This window comes from Heterocephalus glaber, unplaced genomic scaffold, assembly GCF_053883595.1.
Source record: "Heterocephalus glaber isolate CG9 unplaced genomic scaffold, H.glaber_assembly_v1.0 deba00001104, whole genome shotgun sequence".
Classification (NCBI taxonomy): Eukaryota; Metazoa; Chordata; class Mammalia; order Rodentia; family Bathyergidae; genus Heterocephalus; species Heterocephalus glaber.
In genome coordinates this window covers 2985433-3011406 of record NW_028258193.1, presented here as the reverse complement: position 1 = coordinate 3011406, position 25974 = coordinate 2985433, and the positions used below count along the sequence as shown (strand labels likewise).

At 44.6% G+C, this 25974-nt stretch overlaps 1 protein-coding gene across 4 annotated transcripts in view; it reads left to right on the top strand.

The window, feature by feature from the left end:
• Csmd1 (CUB and Sushi multiple domains 1) overlaps positions 1-25974 on the top strand; it is a 1515607-nt gene that overhangs the window by 266010 nt on the left and 1223623 nt on the right. For all 4 annotated transcript variants that reach the window (XM_087210084.1, XM_021248185.2, XM_021248184.2 and 1 more), the window contains exon 2: positions 22527-22743. In XM_087210084.1, coding sequence (XP_087066210.1) covers positions 22527-22743 — 217 coding nt within the window. The remainder of the gene's footprint in view (positions 1-22526; positions 22744-25974) is intronic.

The following is a 25974-nucleotide window of genomic DNA, read 5'->3' as shown; positions in this document are numbered from 1 at the left end:
AAGGGGAAAAAAAATAAGAACCAAGAGACTCATGAAATGGTACAAGATCTCAATGATGAATGTAACTGTATTTTATACCTAAAATGTACCAATAAACTTAATGGGGGGAAAAATAAATAAATAAATAAATAAATAAATAAATAAATAAAAGTAGAAAGACCAAAAAAAAGAAAAAGAAAGCATCGCACACAGAGTGGCTGGGACAGGAGGGCTCGCTGGGACGCCGCCTCTCGGTGCGTCCCTGTCCCTCCAGAGACAGCGATCACCCTAAGGGGCTCAACCCGACGGCCTGGTCTGAACCTAGGGACCCGAAGGATGGCGTCATCTCAGTGCACGTGCTGGGACCTCAGGGCTTCAGCTGCCGACCCTGGGGACGCAGTGCAGTGACCGCAGGCGGAGGGCGCTTTCCTGGAAGAACCTGGTTCTCAGGGAGCTCAGCCCCCATGCTCTCAGCCTGTCCTGCCTTGGCCCCCTGGCCGCCCAGGTCAGGTACCCTCCACACCAGACTGTGCTGTCCTGTGAGATGTTTACGCCGCCCGCCTAGGTCTGCATAGTCACTCTTCACCAAAAGCCATGGCCTCAGCTTTGCAAGTTCCAGATCCCAGCCCTCAGCCTCCAGTTCCCCACGGGTCAGGGGCGCGATGTTGTTCAGTATCCGCACGGCCCGCCTTGTCCCCCGGCCGATTCCCCTGGCGGGAGGAGTGCTGATTCCCGGTGCCTGGACACAGACCGCGGCCCTGGACGGCGATGCTGCCACCCACACTGCCGGCCTCCCGAAGCTGGCCTGTCTGTGCCCTCCCCTCCCTCCCTCCCGTACCTCTCTCCCCTCAGAGCCCCTGCTGGCTCTGCCCAGTCTCCCCCAGGAAGCCCTCTCTCTCCCTTCGTAAGTGCGGGCTGCCCTCGATCTCGCGCCATCCTGCTTTCTAACTGCCGCCGCCCGCCAGTGTCTGATGTTCCCAGGGAGCAGCACAGAGCCCAGCTGGGCACGCACCCTCCCCAACCGAGAGCCAAGGCCTGGTGCAGCCGTGCCTGCCCACAAGTGGGGTTTTAGCTCCTGCCCTTTACGTCATTTGAAAAGACAAGGAGGGGGCGGGCTGTCTTCAAACAGGATTTCCTTTCCACTGGTACCTCCAGGCCGATAGACTCCTGGAGAGGGCAGACACACATACAGTGCTTTTGACCCCTGTTTCTTGCAAGGAGACCTGAAATGGATCTATTAATTAAATTGAGCCATGAAAATCGTTCCACTTTCGAACTATTTGGTGAAATCTCTCCATGCTGAGAGAGGCAGTATTGAGGATGACATTAAATCACGAGCGAGAAGGACAGTATTTGGGTCTCTTGAAGGTGTTTGGCAAATGTGCAGATGGGAGCGGGTGCCCACTGGGGGCTGGCCAGCACCTTTTACCAGTATCGCCCACCCTCCAGAGCAGCTGTGCTGTCGGGCTTCCAGAGTTATCACGGCAAACCTGCTGGAAGAATGTTAATTTCTCTTCTCATGTGAAGACTCTCGTTGATTGCCATAAACAGAGTCTGGGCTGTCATGTGTGTGGGTGTGTGTTTAAGTAGATAAATAGCATTAGTCGGCATTAAACACAGGAGCAGAAATGTGGATCCCGGGGCCCTGTTGTAACCTCCAGCCATCTCCAGAGGCCACTGCGTCCCTGCAATGGCAGAGGGACAGTGAGTTGTTTTCTACAGGGGAAACGCCTGGAGGACGGGAGCCCAGAGGGGGGGTGCCTCACTAATCCTCCTGGGCTGAGCCCTGGTCACAGGTGGGACCACCAGGTCCTTTGCAGTGCCCCCCGGGTGGTGCTCAGAGTCCTGGGTGTGAGGAGCCGTTGTGGACTGAGGCACCCCAGGGGAGCTCCTCCTGAAGCCACCCACTGGACCAGGCACCGAGGTGCTGGTGGCCTGACTGCTCCGTGAATAAGGCTGCCCTTTGCTACAGTCTCCCAAAGGAGGAGCAAGTCCAGGCGCTGCTGTTCTCAGGGGTCAGGATCTGCATCAGTGTCCACACCTGCGGACTAGGGCAGACGGTGCCGGGCTGATGTCCTGAGTGGTTCCTGTGTGACCTGGGAGAAGCCAGAGGGCTGTGGTGGGGCCGATTACGGGAGTGCAGATGGTGAAAACCGCAGATGCCCAGCCCCACTCTAACCAGGAAGCTCAGGGCTCCCAGCTGCTGACTTCTTATGCTTGCATTGTACCCGCAGCTCTGGCCACAGGGAGCTTCTACTCCGGTGACGGAGGAGGCCACTTCTTTTCTGACTGGCGCATCTTCCCGAGGGCAGCGCACCTTCTGCTGACCAGCCCTGATGTTTGTGCCCCTCAAACGGGGAACCAAGCAGGCTCAAGTATTCATCTCTGGGCCTCTGGCCCCTCTAGCATGTCCACACGCCCTGTGAGAGCCCGGATTTGTCTTTTAATTCACTATTTCTCTTGCGTACCCTTCCAAGTGTTTCTACTGGAATCATTTTCTCTCCGGAAAAATTTTGCAGCTCCCCTAGGTCTAACCCTACGAAGATGAATAAAAATATAAAGAAAGACATTTTGTTAAAAAGTAGATACTTTCAAGTGGACAGCTTTGTACTCTAAAATTTTGGGAGCTTTGTTCACAGGTTTGAAAGTTCCTGGAAGGAGTTCGTGGTGTCTACACTAATGTGGGCAGCCAGCTCTCTGCATAAAGAGATCTCTGAGAAACACCACATGGATGTGTTTCCATTTGAAGGAAGAGGGGAGACAATAGACAGCTAGGTGCATCTGTCCACCTCCCCAGAAATGGTGAAAGATGAAAGGAGAAACCAGAGAGCTTCACAATGAGGACAATGTTAAGTGAGATCAATCAAACACTCAAGAGTAAATATCCCATGATTTCTCTTACATGAAAAACCCCAAATATAAGTAAAGAGCAAAATAAAAGATAGGAAATAGAGAGATGGATCTTTTGCAAAAGAGAAGGAGACCAAGGGAACCAAGAGAAGGGGAAGGAAGGAAGGGGAGGGTGAGCGGGGGATGTAAAAAGTATTAAAATGCGCCATACACTTGCACCAACCATCAAACGAGGGATGGAATCATTATACGCTGCAAACATGTACCAAGAGAAAATAAGGACAGCAGGTGTGCAAAAATATCCAGATCCCCCCAGTAAATCTGAACTGTTGGAACAGGTAGACATTGGAGTCTTTCTCCCAGATAGAGCTTCCTTCATGCAAGGATCTCACAGATGCATCGGATGATAGCAGAGGCAGCACTCCAGGGTAGTGGATTTGCTCGGCTCCATTCTCTGCCTCATTACGAGATATGTGACAGAAGACAGAGGAGGAGGAATCCCCACCACATCTCTCAAAGAAGGGAAGACGCCAATAAAGGGGGAAACAGGTGTTCCATATAGAAACTAAAAATTCTGATGTGAAGTTTATTCATCTATGGAAAACAAAGGCCAGGTGACTATTTGTAAAATGAAAAATGAAAGATCAGACCTTACAAGACATGAATAAAATTACAGAGAAGATGAAAGATCTATATACAAAAAGGTAAGTCAATACCATCCCCGAAAGAGCAATCTTAGTAAAATCTCTATATTCCAACTCAGCTCAGTTGATTAGAATACCCACATTTACTGAGCGGGATAGTAGAACTCTAACATCTGAGGTTGGCCCCTGCAATAAGATTAGGTCAGATGAATTCATTTCACCCATCGATAATGACAGGTGATCCTTTTCCCTTTCATTTTGGCATTAGTGTAACTTTCAAAAGAAGTTGAGCAAAACGTGTTGTCGATTTTTAATAGTTAAAAACGGCAGATAAAAGAATTCCTTTAAAATATGCATGGGAGAAATACAAAAATAATTCTGCAGACAACTGCTACTCAGTAACCTATTTGAGATTTTAACTGGTGCAGTAAGGCAGGGAAAATACATAGAAGATATGCAACTTGGAAGAAAAGAATAAAATTGTCTTTAGTAATACAGGATGAGAATGTCTCTGTAGAAAAATAGGAATATTCAACAAGATTCCTAGAACTACAGGATTTGAAAAATGTTGTAAAATCCACTCTCCATATTTGAGAATCAATGGAATTTCCTTTTAATAAGCCATTATTGATTGGAAATTACAAATTTTTTCAATTACCATATGCAACAGCATCCTAAATCAGTACTTAGGGATGGAGTACTAAGGAATAAAGTCAAGAAAAATATGGCAAATTTTAATATTAAGCTGCCAAACACTAATACTCATAGATGGGAATCCTTTTACTATGATATCAGTTTTTCCAAAATGGTCTATGGATCTCCTGGATATCAGACTGCCAGAGATGCACAAACACATGGTGAAAGGTGTGGAGAGAAAGGGCAACTCTGAAGACTGAAATGCCACCCCCTCTACGTGAACGCTGCATCTTATTATATAGGATCCACCTGATATTCCAAAGCGCTCTTTCTATGTAGGTTAAAGTCATGTTGTTGGCAACCTTATTGGCATCTTCAGCCTGAGCTCCCCTTCACCGTGTAAGGAAACATCTTCACTATTTCTAGGGATTGGGCCTTGGACACATGTGAGAGGCCAGCATTTGTCTACCACTCTTAACATGTCCACATCATCGCTCATTATGGAAATGGAACGCAAATGTAAAATAGAGTCTACATTTATTAGCCTGGACTAAGCAAAAACCTGACAAGCCAAGCTCTGCAGCTGCTGTGGAGCACGTAGAATATGATGCCTTCATGGTACGAGTACCGACTGCTGTACTCACTTGGGAAAGTTTTTGAGACCGTCCTCTAAAGTGCACCGTAAACTTACATATGATCTGTGATCCCCTTCTAGCTAGTTACTTAGGCGAGATAAAAACATCCATATCTACACAGAATTTTCCTTGAATATTTATAGCAGTTTTATTCATAATAAAAATGAAAAAATATATAATATGCAAAGAAGTAACCCTGTGTGGTCCATTTATCCAAAGGAATGCTACTCACCAACAAAAAGGGATAGACCATTTCATGGAATTTAGATGATCTTGAAAGCATTATGATAAGGGGGATAAACCAAGACAAGACTGTGGGACTCCTCCACTAATACACCCTGTGCATAAGGCAGTAATCTAGACCAGAAGCCGGATGACCTGCAGGATACCCTCAGAGCTGCAGCAGGGCCTTTCTCGTGTAGTGGGAATGTTTTACATCTGTGTTTTGTTGTTGTTGTTGTTGAGACAGGGTCTTGCTCTGTAGTTCAGGCTGGTCTTGAACTCATTATGTAGCCCAGGCTGGCCTTGAACTAAGGGCAATCCCCCTGTCTCAGTCTCCTGCGTGCTGGGATTACAGGTGTGGCCACCATGTCCGGCTGGATGTTTCCATCTCATTCACAGAGTTGATACTGGACTGGGTGTGCTTTCCAAACTCTGGGGTCCATGCGTCTAAAGTGGGCAGATGTTATGTTTGGTGAGTTGGAATTCAACGAGCTTGCTGCAGACACTTGAAGGCCCACAGAGGAAGAGGATGGCGAACCTGAGGGAAGAAGGCAACCGGGCCTAAAAGTGAACTGCTCCAGGAAGGTGAAGGGGTAGGGGTGGTTGGAGCATGCAGAGCCGAAGACAGGACCCGGGTGGAGCCGACAGACAAGAGAAAAGTGCGAAGGTCACTGTGAGCTGAGGTGGCTGGGGCGGGCTGGGGCAGCGGAGAGCGAGCCGGTGTAAACTCGGACCTGCTCTGCCAATGCAGCAGCTAACTCAGGCCTTGACATTAAAAACCAGTTTCAGTAAAAACATTAGCGAAAGAGGGAAAATCGCAAGCTACTCTGGTGTTTGAAAGCTTACATTTATCAATGTACCTCAATTCCAGACACATTCAAGAGGCAACTTTTCATGTAAACAGACACCACAAGAGAGAATACGTTGTGTATGTACTGGGTTTAATTACGTTTGAATGGTTTAATTGCACAATTTCTGTCATTCCACTCATACACATATGAGGACATTGGCATTTACACATTTACGTAAAGTAAGATTTTTTTCTGTATGTTTTCAGGGGTTATGGTTCCAGTTTTCCCATTCTAATAAGCTGACATTAGACAGGGCAGCCCAGAGGGCTCCTGGCACCCACGGGTGGCTCAGGCCCCGAGACTCGAGGGGCTCCACACACTGCTCAGGCAAGATGTTCGTTTCTAGAACTCACATCCCCTCTCTCCGGAGCCTGTTGGGGTCACCTTACCCACGTTGCTACCAGGGAAGCTGTTATCACATGGTTTTGTTTCCATGAAGATTCCCAGAACGATTTTCCAGGTCCAGTTAAGACATCTGTGAGATCCGAAGTCCCTCTGTGACTTCTGGCATCACTGTTCGTAGCCGTGGATATGTCGCCACTATGCCCAGAGTCTTCCAGACACAGCCTCGCATGGGAAAGCACACCTGCCCATGGCGGACCGTGTCTCTGCCCCTCCTGTTAGGTAAAGAGCTTCGGGCAGAGGCTCAGACATTTGTCTCAGCTCTTGCTTTCTGAATCTTGTAAGCAAGGAAAGGCTGGGAGGCGTGGCCCAGGCTTGTGCCCCAAGAGGACTAGCACCTCCTTTCTCCTTTGCTGACCCCGGGGCTCCCCGGGGAGCAAACCTGTCTGCTCCTTGGAAAGCCAGCCTCCCCCTCCCCGGCAGGCGGGCAGGTGTCCTGTTCCCTCAGTGTCTCAGCCCTAGGTTCAGCCCGACGCTAAAGCAGAAACATCCTACAGAATAAACCCGCACCCAGAGGAATCCTGCGGAATGAAATTCCTTAAGAGACCAGCTTTGCCTTTCTTCCTTCCTCTTTGATGTGCTTTGGGCCAACCCATCTTGGATTAAACACTGTCCGCCATGTCTCAGCACCAGGACAAGTGTCCTGAGACAATGACAGGGAATGCAAGAGCTTGTTTGTTTAGGGAGACTGAATGCCCAGGAGAGAAGGGGCGGTCCCGCCCACCATCGGTGGGAATAATGAAGCAGAAGAGGAGGAATTGTGTAAGATCTGAAAGTGCAATGTAGACATGTTCCCGAAAATAGAACACAAAGGGAGTGACTGCCGCAGGGATTGTGCATTTCCGAAGAACATGGTGTGGTAATGGGACTGGTGCCATGGCCATGCTGAGTACCTGAGGGCAGCGCCCGGGCTCATCCCCAGGGACATGGAGGGAGCATAGAGCAGACCAGAGGGCACCAGTCCACTGAAACAAAGTGCCTCACTGGAGAAAATAAAGAGAGATAAGTGTGATGAAAGGGAAAGTGTGTCCCAGTCAATTTCAGGAAGAATGCATGTTCCTATAAATTGCCCCTGCGCGTTGCCTCATTTCCTCTTACTAATCCATGGCTCTCTTATTTTTAGAAGCCACTTATTTGTCCACGCAATAAAAATGTTTATTAAATTTGCTTTTAATTTTAAAAAATGCTTGCAGCATAGCTTTGAAAACATGTCATTATTAGAAACTATTTAAGGATACATTTTGAGGGCTTCATTTCCTCTGAAATTTTCGCATTTCACCTCAATTTCTCATAAAAGTCAGAATATTTAGTTCTTTTCCATGCTCAAATCTCTCTTAACATAAAATTGAAGCATATTTGCACAACTGACCTACATATGTCTGTGAACTGTCTGTCACGGAAGAATATGAAGCTGCACCTCAGAGCAAAGCTAGGTAGATTATATCTCAACAATGGTGTAGATTAATATAAATACAAAGAACTTCAGTCAGTATGTTCACATGGGAAGATCTGAAGTATCATTTATGTGTGTCCTTCTATAGCCACGCAAGCTTAATTTCACTTCAGGCCAATGCTAAATCACAGCAACTTACGTTACCTCAGCCTCACCTATCGCTCGTTCCACCAGTGTTTTGAATATAGGATTATTCAACAGCCAACATTCAGTAGTATAGGATGTGATGATCTAACAAGAATTCTGTCTTAGTTTGTGTTTCCTTTTCTAATTAAACTTCTTATTTTACCATATTTCTGGATTCACATGGAGCTTTAGAAAATAATAGATAGTTCCAGTGTCTTTACTCAGTTTCCCCGAACGGTAACGTCTATGAGGTAGCAACACAGCACATCACAAGCAAGGTACTGCTCAGAGACTGGGAAATGCAGCATATGCACGTGCTCAATGCCATGCTGACCCAGGGGCAGCCACGCTCCGCTGCTTGATACCTAGCTCCTGCTGACCCAAGGCAGCTACTGCTCAGCTCCCCACCCCTCTAATTCTGTCCTCCAAGAGTGTCTCTCTGGAGCGTGTGCAGGTGGCCGTGCAAGTCGAGGTCTGTGTGCTTGCACTCACGCTGAAGACTCTTACCCATCCTGGGATAGTTCGCTTGCCCTTCTCGCAGGGTGCAGGTGGAGCCTGTTCTGCGCTCTGGAATAAAGCCGCTGCAGGTGCTCGCTCCTAGGTTTCTGTGCGGCCGTTTGCAGGTATCTGGGATAGAGCCCAGCACTGCGGTTCTCAGAGTGCAGGGTGGCCAGTTAGGAGATGAGAGAACCTGGGAGCTGCTCCCCGGAGGATCTCACCAGCACCCCGATTCGCCCGGCGCTCCAGCCAGGTTATTTCCTTGCGGTTTCCGGCAGCACCCAGCCCCCTGGCCCTCCTCTTCCCTCGGGAGTGGCTCCTCGTGCTGCCTGCCCACATCTGAAATGAGTATATGCTCTTCCAGTCTTCTCACTGTCCCTTTTCAGGGGTGTTGTTTGCAAATACGTTCTGCCAGTCCACAGCTTCCTTCTTTTCAACCCCTCCACAAGATTTTTGAAAGCAAAAGATTCAATTTTGATGACATACGTAGTATCATTTTCTTTCCTCTTTTTTTTTTTTTCTGGTACCAGGGATCGAACTCAGGACCTTGCACTTGCAAGGCAGGCACAGTGGCACTGAGCTAAATCCCCAGCCCTCAACTAATCATTTTCTCCTTTATAGATTGTGATCAATCCCTTAAAATTATTCTTGTTATTACATTTTCTTGTCTTATCATGTAACTATTAGAGCCCTCTTGCCTGAGTCTACAAAAATTGGGCTGGGCTTCTAAGGCAACTGCTAAAAACCTGTTGTCAGTATTGGGTGTGTTGATATCTTCACTAGGTGAGTCTTTCACCATGGTGAAATCTCAGATCATTTCTTCAGCATTTTTCTAGATTTCTATCTAAGCACACTTGAATAATTTTATTTGTTGTGCTACTTTTGTTTTTCTGAGCGTGTTGTGCCCTTACTGTTATAGAAGCTTCTGTGTTGATTTTTTTGAATTTCTACACAAAAAATCTTGTCATCTTTACATATGAACGGTTTTGTCTTCCTCATTGGTACAATTTTTATTTCATTTATTACTTTATTGTGCTAATTGAGAACATGTTCAGTAGATTGAATAAGAAAAGGGAAAGTGGATATTCTCTTTCCCAATCTTGGGCGAAAGCCTGGAATACTTCTTGTTGAGTGCAATTGTAGATATAGATATTTTGGCAGATACTCTTTTTAATTTGAGTGTGTTCTCACTGATTCACAGCTTTCTGAATGTTTTATCCTTGATAGATGTCGAATTATTTCAAATGCTTTCGCCATTTATTGACATGATTTTACAATCTGTTTGGTTTTCATTCTTTACCCTGTCAGTGAGGGGAGTTACTGAGAAATTAAAGAAATATTTGCAGCAAGATTCATGTAACATAAAATTAACTAACACAGCAGTGCTATGAGTATACTCATGATGTAATGCAACCTGTGTCTGCAACATCTTTACCACCCAAGAAGGACACCCGAGCCTCAGGGTTGCTCTTCCCCACCTTGGAAAAGAGCACCACCAGCACCTCTGAGCCTCTGTCCTGCCCGTGGATACAGCATTCTGACACGTGTATTACCTGACCAATTGCATCTGTCTTTGCCCACTTAGCATGAAGCTTCCAGGGCTGCTCAGTGTTACAGCTCATCCTGCTTGTCTTTCCTTAATCTCGGTGTTACAGGAGTCTCATGGGTCAATATCCAATTGTAGGAATTACTTTATCACAGCTACCTTAACAATTATGCTAATTTCCATTCTGTAGCTTGTTTATCTCCTCTCTAATCTTTTAATATATTCTTCCACCTCCTCTCTTGGAATTTAGTTGTTTTCTTTTGCTCTGGTTCTTCCAGGTGTAAAGTTAAGATGTGGATTGGAGGTCATTTTTCTTTCTACTTGCTGCGTTCACTCTTCTGTGCACTATTTTCACTGTGTCATATATTTTGATGTATTGTGTTCATGTTTTTATTCATATCTAGGTATTTGTTAATTTCCATTGAGATTTCTTCGGATTTATTTACTTATTATAGTTCCTTTTTCACTGGGTTTTTTTCAACATGTGTTTCTAAGTTCTCCTGACTGCCTTGCATCACTAAATTCCAGCTTTACTCCATTATTGTGGGAGAAGATATTTTGCATTATTTCAGTCTTTGAAGTTTCTTCTGGCTTGTCTGGGGCATGACCTATGTTCATGTGGAGAGAGTTCTATGTGCCCTGTGAAATGCTGGGGTTCTTGGGAGGCCGAGCTGCTGAGGAACTCAATTCCTGAGGCAATGTCAGGCCAGTCAGGACTCCTGGATCTGGAGAAGTCTAGGAGGGTGGTTCAAAGAGGAGACAACACGGCAGGCAGCAGACACACTCAATGTGCTCTAGGCCCCAGAAGGGTGAGGCTGCCCCCGGGCTGTACAGGGAAGAGAGAAGCCACCAAGAGGCCTTCCGGACTGGGGGAAGAAGTTGATTTTGACCTTGGGCAACCTCTTCAATTCCCATTGCAGAACCAGCCTTGATATTTGGGTAGAAAACCCCTACTCCCAAGTAACTGAAAACAGTGCAAACCTACAACCCTTTTCATCAGGCTCTTCGGGGAAAAGTGGCTGCCGGAGTATTTTTATGAATAACATCATGAGAAACGTAGGTCTTCTTCAGACGCCTAAAAGCATAGCACTTGATAAAAATCAGTTATTTGCAAGTGCCGCTACTCAAATTCAAAATGATAGTTAGCAGGCTTTGGAGTTCTAAAAAATGTGTCTGAATATAGATTTTCCTCCAAGATTTCTTTTGCTATTTGTGTTCTGATTATTTTCAGCCCAGGGCAACTTCTCTACCCAAGGGTCATATTGAGATCCAGAACCCTGTGGCTGCCACACTGGCTCTGAGCTCTTATCCAGGACTATTTTAATGCCTATCATAAATCACAAAGAAAAGTTTCTGTTTTGAAACAAATAGAAACAATCATGAGCAGGGGTTTCTAAAGTCTGTTTTAGAAAGTCAGATGCTTGTAAATCTGCTTCATTTAAACTTTAGTTTGGGTTTTGCCTGGAGAGGAACACAGCGTCATCAGCATCTACACAGTCAAGCTGTTCCTGTAAACTAAACCATGGCATGAGATTCTCAGTAAGAGGGAGAGGTTTCTATTTCATGTGTGCATGCTGCTGCTGCGTGAGAAAGTAACATCAGTGCACTCAGCATTGTGTGACGTTTAGTGTTTAGACATTTAGTGTGTGTGCCCTGGGGACAGCAACTCTCCCTCCCAACCTGCCCATCTGCTTATTAGATCAGCCGCAGTGCTGCTGAGGCACCCAGGAGAACAAGCTCTTTGCTTCCTCTCCGAAACTAGCTCCTGTCCTTGTAGGTCACATCACTGGTCACCGTAAAGCCTACTTTGGAGAGTTTTATGAAATGGGAGGAATTTGTGGCATAAAAAGAAAGAAGGATGGAAGCAAGGGAAGAGGGAAAGGGAGGGGTGGAGAGGGAGGGAGAGAGAGAGAGACAGAGAGAGAGACAGACAGAGAGAGGAACAGAGAGAGAAAGACAGAGAGAGGGAGAGAGAGGGAGAGGGAGAGAGGGAGAGGGAGGGAGAGGGAGGGAGAGGAGAGGGAGGGAGAGAGGGAGAGAGAGAGGGAGAGAGAGAGAGAGGGAGAGAGAGAGGGAGAGAGAGAGAACAATCTAGGAGGCTGATGCAGGAGGATGTGAAGTTCAAGCCCAGCCTGGGCAAGCTACCAAAACTGCTTCAAAATAAAAAATAAAAAGGGGTGGCGATATAGCTTAGTGTGAAGGCCCTGGGTTCAATCCAAAGCACTGTTTAAAAAGAATTTGAAGGTCAGATGAAGAGTTCTGACCCTCATAAAAAAGGTGCCAGATGCTGTCACATGCCTAGGAATGTCCCCTTCTTTGGGGGTGGATCTTTCTGGCTCAGCACAGTGAACTCATTCTCTCCTGCAGGTTGAGGGAATTGGCCCTACTGGCCCCTTCAGTGGAATTTCCGTTTCCTTCCCCAGGAGAAAGACAAAGACCAGAGCCAGAGAGGACCACTCCTATTTGTTTCAAGAGACTTGCTTATTTTAGTAAATGAGACTAAGAAGAAATGTCATATGGCTTTTCAGTTATTCTAGTCTACATGTATATATGTGGGTGGATTGATTTCCCTGTATCATTTTTCCCAGTCCTTTCCTTATATTTTTTATGGTTCTGTTGAAGGTTCCAATTAATGCAACCTCTTAATTCTTTATAATTGGGAATAGGATTTATTGCTCTTTCCCCTGCCTCTCTTAATCTCTTTCATTATTAAATTAATTAAAAAACTGATGTTAATGACCTGACAATTCAAATTCTTCTCAACTCTGCCATCATTCATGTGTATTTCAGAGGGAACTTGAGACTTAGGGATCCTCCTCATGAGTCTTTGTGTTTATTTATATGCATTGTGGGGCACTGTCAGAGAAAGTTGAGCTGCTCAGTGTCAGGACTGTGGGTCACCCGCCCCTGAAGGATAGAGTGATGTCCTTAATGCACATTTCCTCTGCCATTCAGTGGACAGGTGTGCAGGAGGTATGGGTGTTTCTGCTGACTCCAGAGGTGGTGAGATTTTAGAGTGTCATCTCACGATAGTGACAACAGAATGCCACTTACTGAGTGGCAGAGTCTGGGACGGGGCCATTTCCAAAGATGAGCACAGGTCTCAGAGGATGATGTCACTGTGTGGGTGACACCAGACAGCGGTTTGGAGGGGCAGGTGGGGCTGGACTGACACGTTAGCTCTAAACGCGAGTGTGACTCCCGTGCAGGACCTGGCAGACTTGGGTTTCTCTGCTTGTGTTTTCTGGAAGCAGTTTCCCCACAAGTGATGGCAACTTGGCTTGTGGAGAGGGAGCTGAGGACAGGTGTGGACAGAGACTCAGCACAGAAGGGAGGTGGCCTCCCCCCAGGGGACTTGAGGCACCATTGGGGATACTTTGTGCAGCTGATTTGTGGAAATGCCAGCTCACTAGCTCTGGATGATTAAGTCCATATTTGCATGATTTGTTCCAATGTCCCTCGCCATGGGGCATTCCTGGGCTTACAGGCATGTGATGCTATGGAGCTTTGAACCTCAGCTTGGTTTGTTTCTTCACCTTTGAAAACCATGCCCTCCTTGTACCCTATCTTAGCATCATGCTCCAGTGTCCTGGGACATCTCCAGGAGGTGAGAGAGTCCCGCAGCCTGCAGAGCTCTAGCGAACACCTCCCAGTGCCATATCCACATCCCTTCCCTCATGCATATCACAGCTAAGAGGGCAACCTTCTGCTTCTTTTGCAACAGCCAAAGCTGGCAAATTAAATGAGTGTTTTCCTGCAAAGGAGATAAACACTGTGCGGTTCTCACTGTTTATCTCAGCAACACACTGTTTAGCTATTTTCTTCCTTGGTCTTGTTTCTGCTCTCCAACCTTGGAGGCTAAACCTGGGTAAAACAAAGAAGGGAATCTAAATAAAACCAAGTAACTATGCTTTAAGAGGAAAAACAAAACTTTTTATCCATGCAAAGCTCTACTTGGAAATCGGTGACATAAAAACACAAAGAGTCAACTATGACTGCATAGTTTTTAAGTCAAGGCCACACACTGGGACAGTGTCAGCTCTCTTTTGTCAAAGTATTTTGTCCAAGTTCTAATCCTCCATGGAATTTCAATATCATGCATTATTGCTTCCAAAACATTGCAAACCCAAGATAAAATAAGGGGTAGAAGCCAGAGCTTTGATTTCTTGCCCACAGCTTCGGAGCAACTTAAAAGTTGACCAGCCATGGAAGCAGATGTAGATGTCGACGTGAAGAGAAGGTCAGTGGTAGTGGCGAATCCATAGTGGGGCTTTTGTTTCCATGGATAATTTCATGGCATTGCGTTTACTCTGTTTCTTTGGTCTCCCTGACACATATCCAGACATCATGCTCTTGGCCCAATGTGAGAGATCTCTGTTCCCAGTCTCACATGCCTGCAGCTGCACCTGTGCGTGAATGGGGCCCCTTTGCAGGTGTGTAGTGCACAACCTGTGCCTAGGCCTTGGTGCCACCAGTCAGACACCTACAAATAAAACTGAACTCCCAAATCTTTTTTACCAGTTAAAGGCATGACTCATACAGCAGCTTTGGATCAAAGAAGGTGAAGCATAGAACCGTACAGAAATACCGTTACTGCTTTCTCAAATGCCCACACAAACAGAACAGCATGCACATTCGTCTTCAGCTCACAAGCACAAATGCATGTTTGGCTCTTATTATTTCACACAGAAACTTCTCTTCTAAGAGGGTTTCTAGCAAACTACTCTTTTTAAAATGATAGAAATGAGCTTTGTTTCCCCAGCTCTACTCTGGCTCAGTATGCTTCATCTCTGGACGCTGCAGTCAGTCGGCAGGCTGGGCATCGTCCTCAATGCGCATCTGTGAGAATGAGGCTCAGGACCAGGAGGTGGCTCGCCAGGGCCTTTCAGGGAGCGGGAAACGTGGCGGGTGTTAGTTTGGTTGCTCTGTCGCTCCCAGCCTTGTTGGCCCTACACCGAAGCTGCTGTATCCCCTGTCCCTTGGAGTAGGCAGACACAGGTGATCCTGTTATCATTAATGCAGCAAGGTCAAAGGAGGTAGAAATCTCCCAGCATGGAGCTAAGCAGAGCTCTCTCCCCTGGGGCACTGCAGAAGGAACTGGCATTAACCTCATTGCCAGGAGGTTTCAGGTCCTACTCAGGCCACTTTGCCTTGCTCTGAGGGATGGGCTGCTTCTCCAGGGGGCAGGGATGCCCATGTACAGAGAGCATCCTGTATGAGAAAAATTAGCTTCAGGTGAAGCAGGGACATCTAAGTTAGTTCGAGAGGTGTTGGGTCTGAGGCTCCTGCATAGGACCGAGATGGCAGGACTCCTGCTTGTGAGATGAGAATAAGAGCAGCGTCTTTCTGAATGTGTCCGGGAGTCACCTGAGCACACTATACACCTGTCAAGGTGAACAAGACCTCACCTGAACCTGTGTCTGCACCATGGCCTCCCACCTCACTCAGGCACCTGCTCTTGGTATTTGTGCTCCAGGTACCTATGCAAGAGACAAAGCCATGGGCAGGACGGACAGTGCCCTCTCTCGGACAGCTTGCATGTCAGTAAGCGGAGAGATGGACAGTGAGTAAGCAAGTCAATGCTGCATTTTCCCAAAGTGACAAATGCCGCAGGAAGTAAAGCAGAGTGGCCTGGCTGGAGGCATCTTGCCGGCTGGGGCTGGGTGTGAGTGTCTGGGAAGAGCATCCCTCCCGGGGCCAGTGGGGAGGGGGTGCAGGAGGAGGAGGGAACAGGCTGGAAGCTCTGAGCAGCAGCATTCAGGGCAGCCAGATGCACAGGAGAAGGTCCTGAGGCAGGGACAAACCTCGCAAGCGTTTATGAGAACAAATGTTAGTGGGATGCAGGAAGAGCCTACTCTGCATTCCACTGACCAGTGAAAATCTGAACACCTCCGTTTTTCTTTAGTGCTATAGAAACTGAGAGGTGGTGTTCCTCTGCAGTGGGAGGGACGCCCAGATGGCCTTGCTTGAGGACAGGGGTCAAGAGCAAGAAGCAGGCTGAGGGCTCTGCCTCCAGCTCTCTTCTCTGTCTGCTCACTCACACAGTGTGTAGTTCCTCATCAGTGCTTGGGATTAAAACCTAACCGCCACCCTGAGGCTCCCAGCTGCAGGGTCATCCCACTGGGAATGTTCTGTTCTTGCAAAATGCCTGAAGACTTTAATTTTGAAACACCTTCATTAGAATCCTAGGAAAGGTGACTTTGCTCATGATCCTTCTACTGCTAATTGTTCTGCAAGTACAGCAGACTCTGAAATAGCCCAGGAAACTGTAGATGATCAGGCAGAGGTTAATGCATATTTGATTTGTTTACCCTCCAAAAAGTACTTATCTGATCAGGGCAACTGCTACCTCCATTATTGAAATCTGAGTTCTCTTGGTATCTGAAATTCTGGAGCCACTTAGAAGTCTGTCCTACCCTTTAGTCATTAGAGAAAATAAAAAATTCATGGGGGAGCTGAGGGCCATATTTTCTTCCTGGAAAGAAGGCACACAGAGCTGGCCCTGGGAGTGGGCAGACTGGTTTTGCAGCCGGACTGCAGGTGTGGAATGCAGCTTGGCCAGAAATGTCAAAACAGGAGACTCTGGAGGTCAAAAGTCTGAATGGAAATGGAAGAAATTAAATTTTCATTTGGGTAGTAATTTACATAAGCCATGAAAACTTTAACATTTTCAAAAAATGGATGTAGGAAATGAATGGAATCTGCCATTGAAAGTAATAAAACTTTAAGATTCGAGGGTTTTTCCTCCACTCAATGGTGTTATTTTAAAAATAAGCCAGTGTGGGCACCTGGTGTTGTTGCAAGCAGCATGGAGCACAAACGCCATTTACTCTTTCTGCCCTTGTTATGTCTCTGGGGATTGAACCCCGGGTGCTCTACCACGGAGCTATATCCTCAGCCCATTTTATGTTTTATTGAGACAGAGTGCTACTAAATTACTTGGGCTGGCCTTGAACTGGCAATCCTCCTGCTTCAGCCTCCCCGCTAGCTGGGGCTAAGGCCTTTCTCATACCCTGACCAGTGGGATCTATCACTCAGGGGATTATACATCTTCCATTACTCTATTAAACAACATCAGGCCACATCAGTATAGACAGCCACACATTTCCTGTTCTTCTGCCACGCAGACTGCTCCCTGGTGGCCCTGGTGGCCCTGGCTGTCCTCTGTCATGAGACTCATTCCCCTGTCGGTGGAGCCCTGAGCATGTGTCACTCCTGTATGGCTTCTTCACGTGCTGGGCTACATGATCACATCTTTGCAGAGTCACTGAACTGAATGAAATGTCAAAGTATCGCAGATGGACAGACTTCTGCTTTCAGAGGGGTTTCAGATAGCAGGGATATTCTCTTATAATGAAGAATCTTTGGAAAGAAATTTATAAACACTAGCCACCAAAGGCTAGACTATGTCCTTCCTCAAACCTCCTGTAAAAGGTTAGATGAGATAGTGTTCACATGCTTGCTACATGAACTTTTAAAAAATATTCTATGCACACCTACCACTTTCTAAGAATTGGTGCCAGGCACAGAGTTGAGGGAAGCAGAGAGATTTCAACATGACCTGGAGTCCAGGAGGGCCTGTGTTTATGTTAGCTTCCATTCATCAAATACGTCTGTGAATCAGGATGAATGCCATACGAATCATCGTAGTGAGTACCTGCTGCTAGCAGAGGAGGGTGTGGCAAGTGCACAGCATGGGAGCCAGGAAGTACGGCCCCGGAGTGGGAGTGGACCCTGTATCCCTGGGCTCCACATCTGTACATTAACCTAAGTGAAGGCACAAAACAGTCGGGGGAAAAAGCTGGCAGTGACAGCAGTGATTTGGTGACACGGAGGGAGGCTTTGGTGTCAGCAACCCTGCTTATTCCTGGGACACCTTGAGCAATGGCTTCATTTCCACCTGCATTTGCAGACCCATAAAATTACTGTGTGGACCTGCCTCGAGGGCCCCTGAGACTAGGTGTGAAGGTGAAGAAAACAAAATTAAAAGGACTACACTCAATCCGAATTATGTATCGTGGACTTATCAGATAGGTAAAAAAATCTACAAAATGAATGCTATATAAATCTTCAAAATGTAGCATCCTCTTGATTATTTAAGATATAAACCAAATGTCTTGAATGGCAATTTTAATCTGTAGATGACTTAGATACCAGTTTCTTAAAATCATGGGCATATGTTCCATTTTTCTGACAGTAATCTGAATTATAGCAGCAAAACTGATCTGTCTGTAAAACATTGATGCATGTTTCTGTGTGATGTGTATTTTGGTAGACATGCAATCAGCTTGTATATATACACAGATGTATGTATACATATGCATATAAACATACACATATGAAATTAGACAGCAGTATCAATGGGAGACAATTATGCATTCATGTACATTTACATATATGTGCACATATATATTTCCTCCTTTTATTATTGGCATTGGTGTTTAATTTCATGGTGGCTTCAGGCACCATTCTTGAAAGAAAGAAGACCATAGTATATTATTTTCCAGTGGCAATTGAACAAATTAACAATGCAACTTTAGCTATAATATTACAATTATCACTGAACCACTGCAGATTCCTTTATTCCCTAAGGAAATATAACTAACGAATGTATTTACAAGAGATTTATATTGAGCAACACATTAAAATATGATTATGTTTGATGTAACTAAGAACTTATCCATTAAAAATTTTGTAGTTAAAATAATGTGCTTCTTTGAAGCTATATTTAAGGAGAACATTTACCCCCCCTTAGAACTATACCCTTTAAAGAGAAAACGTTTACAGAGATTTTGAGCATGCTGTGCAGCAGGAAGTGCCCATTACAGAATAAATCTTGAAGAGGAAATCATAGAAGGGAGAGGAGATAAAATATTCACTCCAAATATTTGAGAACAACCCCTAACAGTGGGATTTGCTGCTCACAGAACTGTTTAAGTCCTATTTTTATTTGAAATTGCATGTGAAATCTAAAAATTTACGAAGTTGGCAGTTACAACCCATAAGCATTTATCTATGATTTTATTTTATTCAATTAAAATACTTGATCCTATTGAAGCAGTTCTTTATTTATAATATATATTAACATCGTACTTGAGTTAAATTCCGGTATCAGTAAAGGCAAGACTATAAAGACTATATTTGTGTTCATCAATTATAAGCACTTTGTATTTTTGGATACACATTTGGAGAATATGAGTTGTAGGGGCCAGAGGTTTAGCTCAGTGGTTCCACTCCCTTCCTCGCAAGCGCAAGGTCCCAAGTTTGATCCCCAGTACCAGAAAAAAAAATTATGCGTTGTATCAGTCATAGTGAGCATTATGTAGGTGATGCTGGTGTGGAGGTCCATAACTTCAAGGTAATTATTAATAAGGGGGATATCTTCAATTTAATATTAGTTAGGGTTCAGAATATCATTTACCCTGAGTGACTTTGGTCAATACTATTGTGGTAATGTTGCTTAGACTAGTAATTCTTTTAATATGGCTCATACTGTTTCTTTCTATTTTTATTAACGTCCAGTTACTTTCCTAGATTGGCCAATACAGACTGACTTGGAAGTGAATTGTCACTTCCCCAGGGGAACCAGAGCTGCCCAAAAGAGGCAGGGTTATTTTTTTTTGTCTTTAGCAGAAAATGCTGTTTTCTTATAGCTCCAGGGCTGGGAATGGCCCCAAAGCAAGGTGTTTCTGAGGTTCCACTTCATGATCCACTCATCTGTTTTCTTTTCTGCTGCTACATCTGTTGCTAGCTCTTGCTTCTTCCCTCCCTGTTGCCTTTCTCTTACTAAAGAAAAGTTAACTAAAGTTTACTGAAGAAATGAGTCTCATCTATTACTTCGTGTAGATGTTATGTTTTAATATAGAAATTACAAAAACCTTGCTGGGGTTTCTTTGTAATTCATTGATTTATTTTTGCTGTGTTCAATTTAAAATGTGTGCACACACAACAAAGACTTCTTGGGTTGTTTGCTTCTAGAAGCATTTTTGTTTCATGTGTGCTTTTAAGTCTACAACTCAGCCAGGTTGGTCTTTATATATCCTGTGAGATTGGAACTAAGATTTTTCTTTTTCACTTGGATTTCCAGTTGTCTGGCACTGTGTGCTGTGACGCCTGACCTCCTTCCATTGCATTCCAGTGGCTTCGCTGTAAATCTGCCTTTGGAATCTGAGTGGGTTTTTGGACTTCTTTTCTATGCTGTTGCTCTTTAACTTGGCTAAGCCCTTTCACCAAGCCAGCCCTGTCTTAATTACTGTAGCTTTACAATCAGATGCAACAACAGGTGGTGGGCAAGGTCTCCAGTTTTGTTCTTTTTCAAGATGGTCTTGGATTTTCTTTTCTTTTCTCTGATACATCAGAATCTCTTAGGTGTGGAAACTTAAAGACTTCTTTGTTGATTACAAAGTGCAGCCAAGGATGAGTGTCATTTCCAGAGAACTTTGCAGTGATTCTGAGTCTCCAGCAGGGCCCGCGGAAAAGTCTGTCTACCAATCAGACCGGGCTCCTTCTGTGGAAGGCACTGTGAAGATCAGCACACCCTAAACCCACCAGAATGGCTAATCCTTAGCGAATTCTTAATATCTGACAATCTTCTGTTGAATTTGCTTATTTCCCTCTGACTTACATCAAGTCTTCATGTTTTTAATTTACTGTGAAGAATTGCTAGACAAAGTAGAAAAGCTATTTTCTTGAAAGATCTTTCAGGGCTGGGGATTTAGCTCAGTGGTGCCGTCTCCTGCCTGGAAGGCGCAAGGTCCCGAGTTCGATCCCAGTACCAAAAAAAAAAAAAAAAGATCTTTCAAAATCCCACAGCTTTACTATCGACCTTTTGAGGTGTTAATGTTGGATTTAAATTCTGTGGAAATTGGGCTTCTTATTAGTTCTTTAGTTTTAAACTCATAAATCCCTTTCATTAAAGCTTTCTAAATTACGATTGAGCAAACTCCCACAAGCATTTGATAATATTACGTGGAAATATTTGAGCTCACTTTAGACCTAGTATTCTGTATTTAAGTATAAAATACATTGGAAATAATTTTCTGTGTGCAGCTCCACAGTGGAAGCTGGGCTAGTGCTTGTGTTTGAGTGCTTATACTATGTGCAGCCCTTGGAACACATCCGGGGCCCTTCACAGCTTCCTTTCTATTCTTAGTGTCAAAACATTTAAACACTTTGCAGACACACTGGTGGACAATGGCTGAGGCGGGAAGGAAGGAGAGACTCCAGGGTTTCCAGGAGCTCTGTAGGAGCTCAGCTCAGAGCAGTTCAATGCGGGAATGGTTGGAGGAGTCGCTGTCCTCTCACCTGAAGTCACGTTTTCCTGTGTGCTGTTTCCTCTTGGGCAGTGTGGACCATCCACGGTACCTGTCTGATCTTGGTGTCTGCTCTTCCCCACTGAACTGATCCATCCCTCCACATAGTCAGGGCAGGCAGAGGGTTAGAGGGAACTGAAGTGAAAACAGCTGAGCGACCAGGCCAAGTCAGCAGTGCACTGAAGGCTGGGCTGGGCGGTAGACCCGGAGGGAGGCGGGTGCGGCTCGTTAGGCTGGGCAGTGGTCACAGGTGAGGAGCAGGCGGAGTGGTAAGGCAGGGCCCTGATCACGGGAGGGCAGGAGGTGCAGAGTGGAGCCAGCTGGGCGGGCAGAGGGAGCAGCGGAGGCAGCCGGGCAAGTGCGGAAGGAGCACGTGGGTGCTGGCGGGTGGAGTGCAGTGCGTGGGTCTCCCCAGTCTCCTGGACTCTCTCGGTTGCCGGAAGACACTTGAAGGAGCCACAGCCGCTGTGCATAGAGGGGCCTGCACTCCGGAGCTGCTCCTGAGGGCTGAGGGCCGCCCAGGAGCCTGGGAAACAGAGGCCTGGCTGAGCTCGCCAAGCCTCCCCAGCCGCAGCCGCACCCTGACTTGCTCGGCCCTCAGCTGCCCGTTTCCCTTTAGCTTGGGGACCGAAACCCTCAGAGTCCTCCTGTTCACCTGCCTGAGGTGGGAGCAGTGGGGAGGGGCTGCACACCCCTGGAAAGACCAGAACCCTGCTGGCCGGGGCTGAAGTGGACGGTTTCCACCGGCGTTCTGATGCTCGCTCTTTTTCCTCCAATGTAAGAAAAGTGATATAATATTAATGATGTTCTTGAGGTGCTGGGCTGCTCTTCATTTGGATGTCATTTAGATTAGCTTGTCCCATGGCTTTTGTTTTTCCGAGGTGTCTTATTCCTCCGCATAGCGGGGAGCCACTGTTCCAGCCCGACAAATCAGTCACATTACCACTCCCCACAGTCACCCGGCTGCATCAAGAGCCCTGTGTGGCATGAAGGTTTTAATAATGTTTTATCTCTAGTTTGGTTTCCTCCTACAAGGAACTCAACGAACAAGGTACTTGAAAGTAATAGTATGCGCCAAATTTGTTACACCTGCATTGTAGTCTGCACGCATGAGACTGTATTTTGAAAATAACGGAAGAGATTTCTCCAGGTTTCTCATGCAGTTCCAGGTGTGATTTTATCTGCTTTCCGTTGCACCTTCTGTTGCTGTTCCCTGTCTGTCTTTCAGCAGAGCGGAACTTAGCATTCCATTTTTGTGCGTGAGAATCACCCTCAAGTCAGTATAAAATGGATCAAAATAGTTGGAAAATTATGGAAGACCACAGGCTGAAGATGGATAAAGTCCAATGTTGTGTTTTGTGCTCTCTCTCAGGTCAGAACTGCGGAGGCTTAGTCCAGGGCCCCAACGGCACGATCGAGAGCCCGGGCTTTCCCCACGGCTACCCCAACTACGCCAACTGCACGTGGATCATTGTCACGGGAGAGCGGAACCGCATCCAACTGTCCTTCCACACCTTCGCCCTGGAGGAGGACTTTGACATCCTATCTGTCTACGACGGGCAGCCGCAGCAGGGGAACCTCAAAGTGAGGTAAGGTACCGCGCTTGTGCTGTGGCCTTGGTGCTGCCATGGAGTACTCAGACTTGAACACAGCTGGAATCAGGTCTGAACTTCGCTATTGGGAAAAAGCCAAGTTACTAAAAAATGCAGATTTGTAACAAAGAGTGCACAATTTTCTGTACCGTACTTAAAAACTTCTTGAAAGCAATCACTGACTTCACTTATGCATATCAAATTGCTCAGGATCTTTAAAACGGCGCTGTCAAGGTAATTTAAATAAAGTTTTAAGCCACTATTGTTTTTAAGCAACTGTGGATGTGAGGGGAAAATCACTAAGATAAATGCAAGTGTGCAGTTCGCACAACAACAAAAAGAATCTTTGTGTTGCTGGAGAATATGTTCAGTCAGAGGGACACAGGAAGTGGGAGGAAAGAACAGTGAAGAATATTCCAGTCTTTGCAGAACTCCAGAACTGAACAGTATAATCGCTTCAGTGTGAGTTTATTCTTTTCATCTGTGATTTTCACCAAGAAGAAAGAAAAATATTTCCTGGGTTGAAATTAAATAACATTTTTCATTTGTCAACAGAAAAAAAGTATATATATATATATACATATATATATAAACGTATATATATATATACATATATATATAAACGTATATATATATATTTGACAAAGAGGAATATTCCTTTCAAAGAAATCATATTTTTAAAAACTGATGAGCATATTCAAATACATTTATGTAGAGCAAACAAAGCCTTTACCTTCTGATTTTAAATTTCTCCATTTATTAAGAGATTGTATTTGATATCTGGAGGATTTTACAAAAATTGACAGAAGGAATTGTGCTCCTTAGATTCAATGGTATTGATTCTAATGCTGATGGAAATACACACAAAGATCATAGAGTTTATTCATGATTTTGTGGAATGCAAATATATATTTCAAATATTTTATTAGTGTTGATGTATTTTAAAAATATAAAATATCTATTTTGAAAGGGTCACCTACAATATGTATTTTCTGTCTTAGAATCATTTCTCCAAATATCATATATTGCGCATCAGATAACTCTTTTCTGCGTCAGGTAAATTTCCTTTTCGTGTAGCATTTATGGCCTTGGTCTTGGGTGTTTGAACAAGGCATCTACATGCGCAATACCTCATCATCATTCCTGTTATTCTAGATTTTAGTCATTTACTGGTTTTTCCATTACAAGTGCTTCCTCCCCTTGAGAATAGCAGTATGTTGTGATACCAAAATGAACTAACAAAAACTGCAGAGTTATGGCTAAAAAGATATTAGAGAATCCAGTTTATTTCAATATCTACAAAAATGACTCTATGTTACTATTATTTCTCCATTAAAAAGCAAATAGTAAATATGTACTCTTAAAAATACTTCTTTTTTCTTTTAATATTCCCATTTGCTATAATTCCTTCACATACAGGAAGCCTATCTTACATAGGAATTTGACTGAGTACTTGTCTTCCTACAATTTATTATCCTCTTATGTTGACATTGAGGTCATTTTTGTGTCAGTAAGCCTGAAGTCTAGAATATAGCACTGTGTTCTGTAGATTATTATAGCAGCAACAATGGAGATGTTAAGGTTAGAACAATTAGACTCTTTGTGGTTTGTTTTCAGGTTCCAAAAAAGAGTCTACAAATTGATAGGAGAGCCTGAGGGAGCCTTATAATTATCAGCCAGGGAGATGTTTGACACCCATGGCCCTTCAACTCACTTAGATACTTTTGGTAAAAGAGAGAGGATACTAAGAAACCCTACTGGGTTACTATGAATCACCCACTTTCCTGACGCTCTGCATTTGAGACAGAGGCAAATATCTCACATTTCTGTCCCTGGCTTGTTCTTAAAGTTAGAGTGAAGTTTTCATCTTCCCATTGACCAGCATAACTCTTCCTCCTACCTTTATGCTTGAAAAACCTGTTGGAAGCACCATCCTGTGGATACCCAGTAACTTTGGGGGACTGAACTAAGTGTCATACAGATAAGCAAAACACATCAGAAACCATGATTACACTAATGACTGTTAAGTGCTCTGGGACTTTACTAATGTAAAGTTGAATGGACAGTGGTGGACAATAGAAAAGTGAGTAATGCCAGGGAAACTCACATGAGAAACTGTTCGTTCTTCCATAATGCAGCAACAGTGGGTGGGCAAAGTGGTTAGAGCTAGCATCAAGTCCTAATTCATTGGGAAGAGGGAACTCTAATGTTATTTGTTCCCCAGTACCCTCATGTTGTATCTCAGGACAGTTGTTTCTTTCTCAGACACAATTAAATAATGATACTCAAAGTAGCTGGAATTGAGGCGGATGTGTTGGAGCAGGGGTCAATGCAGACAGTGCTGACCAGGGAGCTGTCAGGAGGGTCCTCACTCAGAGCTGTCCAGAGATGTCCTTGTCCCGATCCTGCGTGGAGGCTGTTGGTGGCAGCCCAAAGTACATACTGACTAAAACTAATGTTGGTCTGTTTACAACTCAAGTGTTTATTATAAAGAAATTTATTTTTTAACTGCCATAATGATTTTTCCTTAAGAAACTTTACATGTACACTTAATCCCCAACAAACAAAACCTAGAATTTGTACTTTAGAAACACTGATGATTCCATTATAATTTGAATATTAGTCAATCAATTATTGTTTACTATACATAGAAAATATTTAAAGTTAAACTGAATGCAGAATTTATGACATCATCTTATTCTTTTTTAACAAATATTCCCATAACACCTTATATGATTTGTTCCCCACCAATATATCCATTTTTAATATGGAGACTTAAAACAAGACCTCTCTTGTTATGTACAAGAAAAAAAATCCTCAAAATTAGAAATAAAAATGTGATAATTAGATTCTCTGAAATGAGATCCATAGTTGCTCAATGAGTTTTATGAGCAATTATTGCTAATTATAAAAGCCTGACCTTCACTGATGATTCATCCAACTTTCCGCAATCACACTGCCATGAAACCCTAAAATATAAATTTTCCACCTCTCTCCGTGGTCCTCCCCTGGAGAGAGTGGGGTAATTGGCCCATGTGTGACTGATATCCAGCATGTGTTCTTTGAAGTAGTATTTATTTGTCACAAGTCAGAGAGTAATTGAAGTTGACATCAATTTCCAGCTGTGACAACTTGATAATATCGAAGTTTGAAAATAAATCCCATTAGCAACTGAAAAAGTGAAGAAAAGTGAACCTGCAAAGGAAGATTGCTCTAAAAAATGCAGAA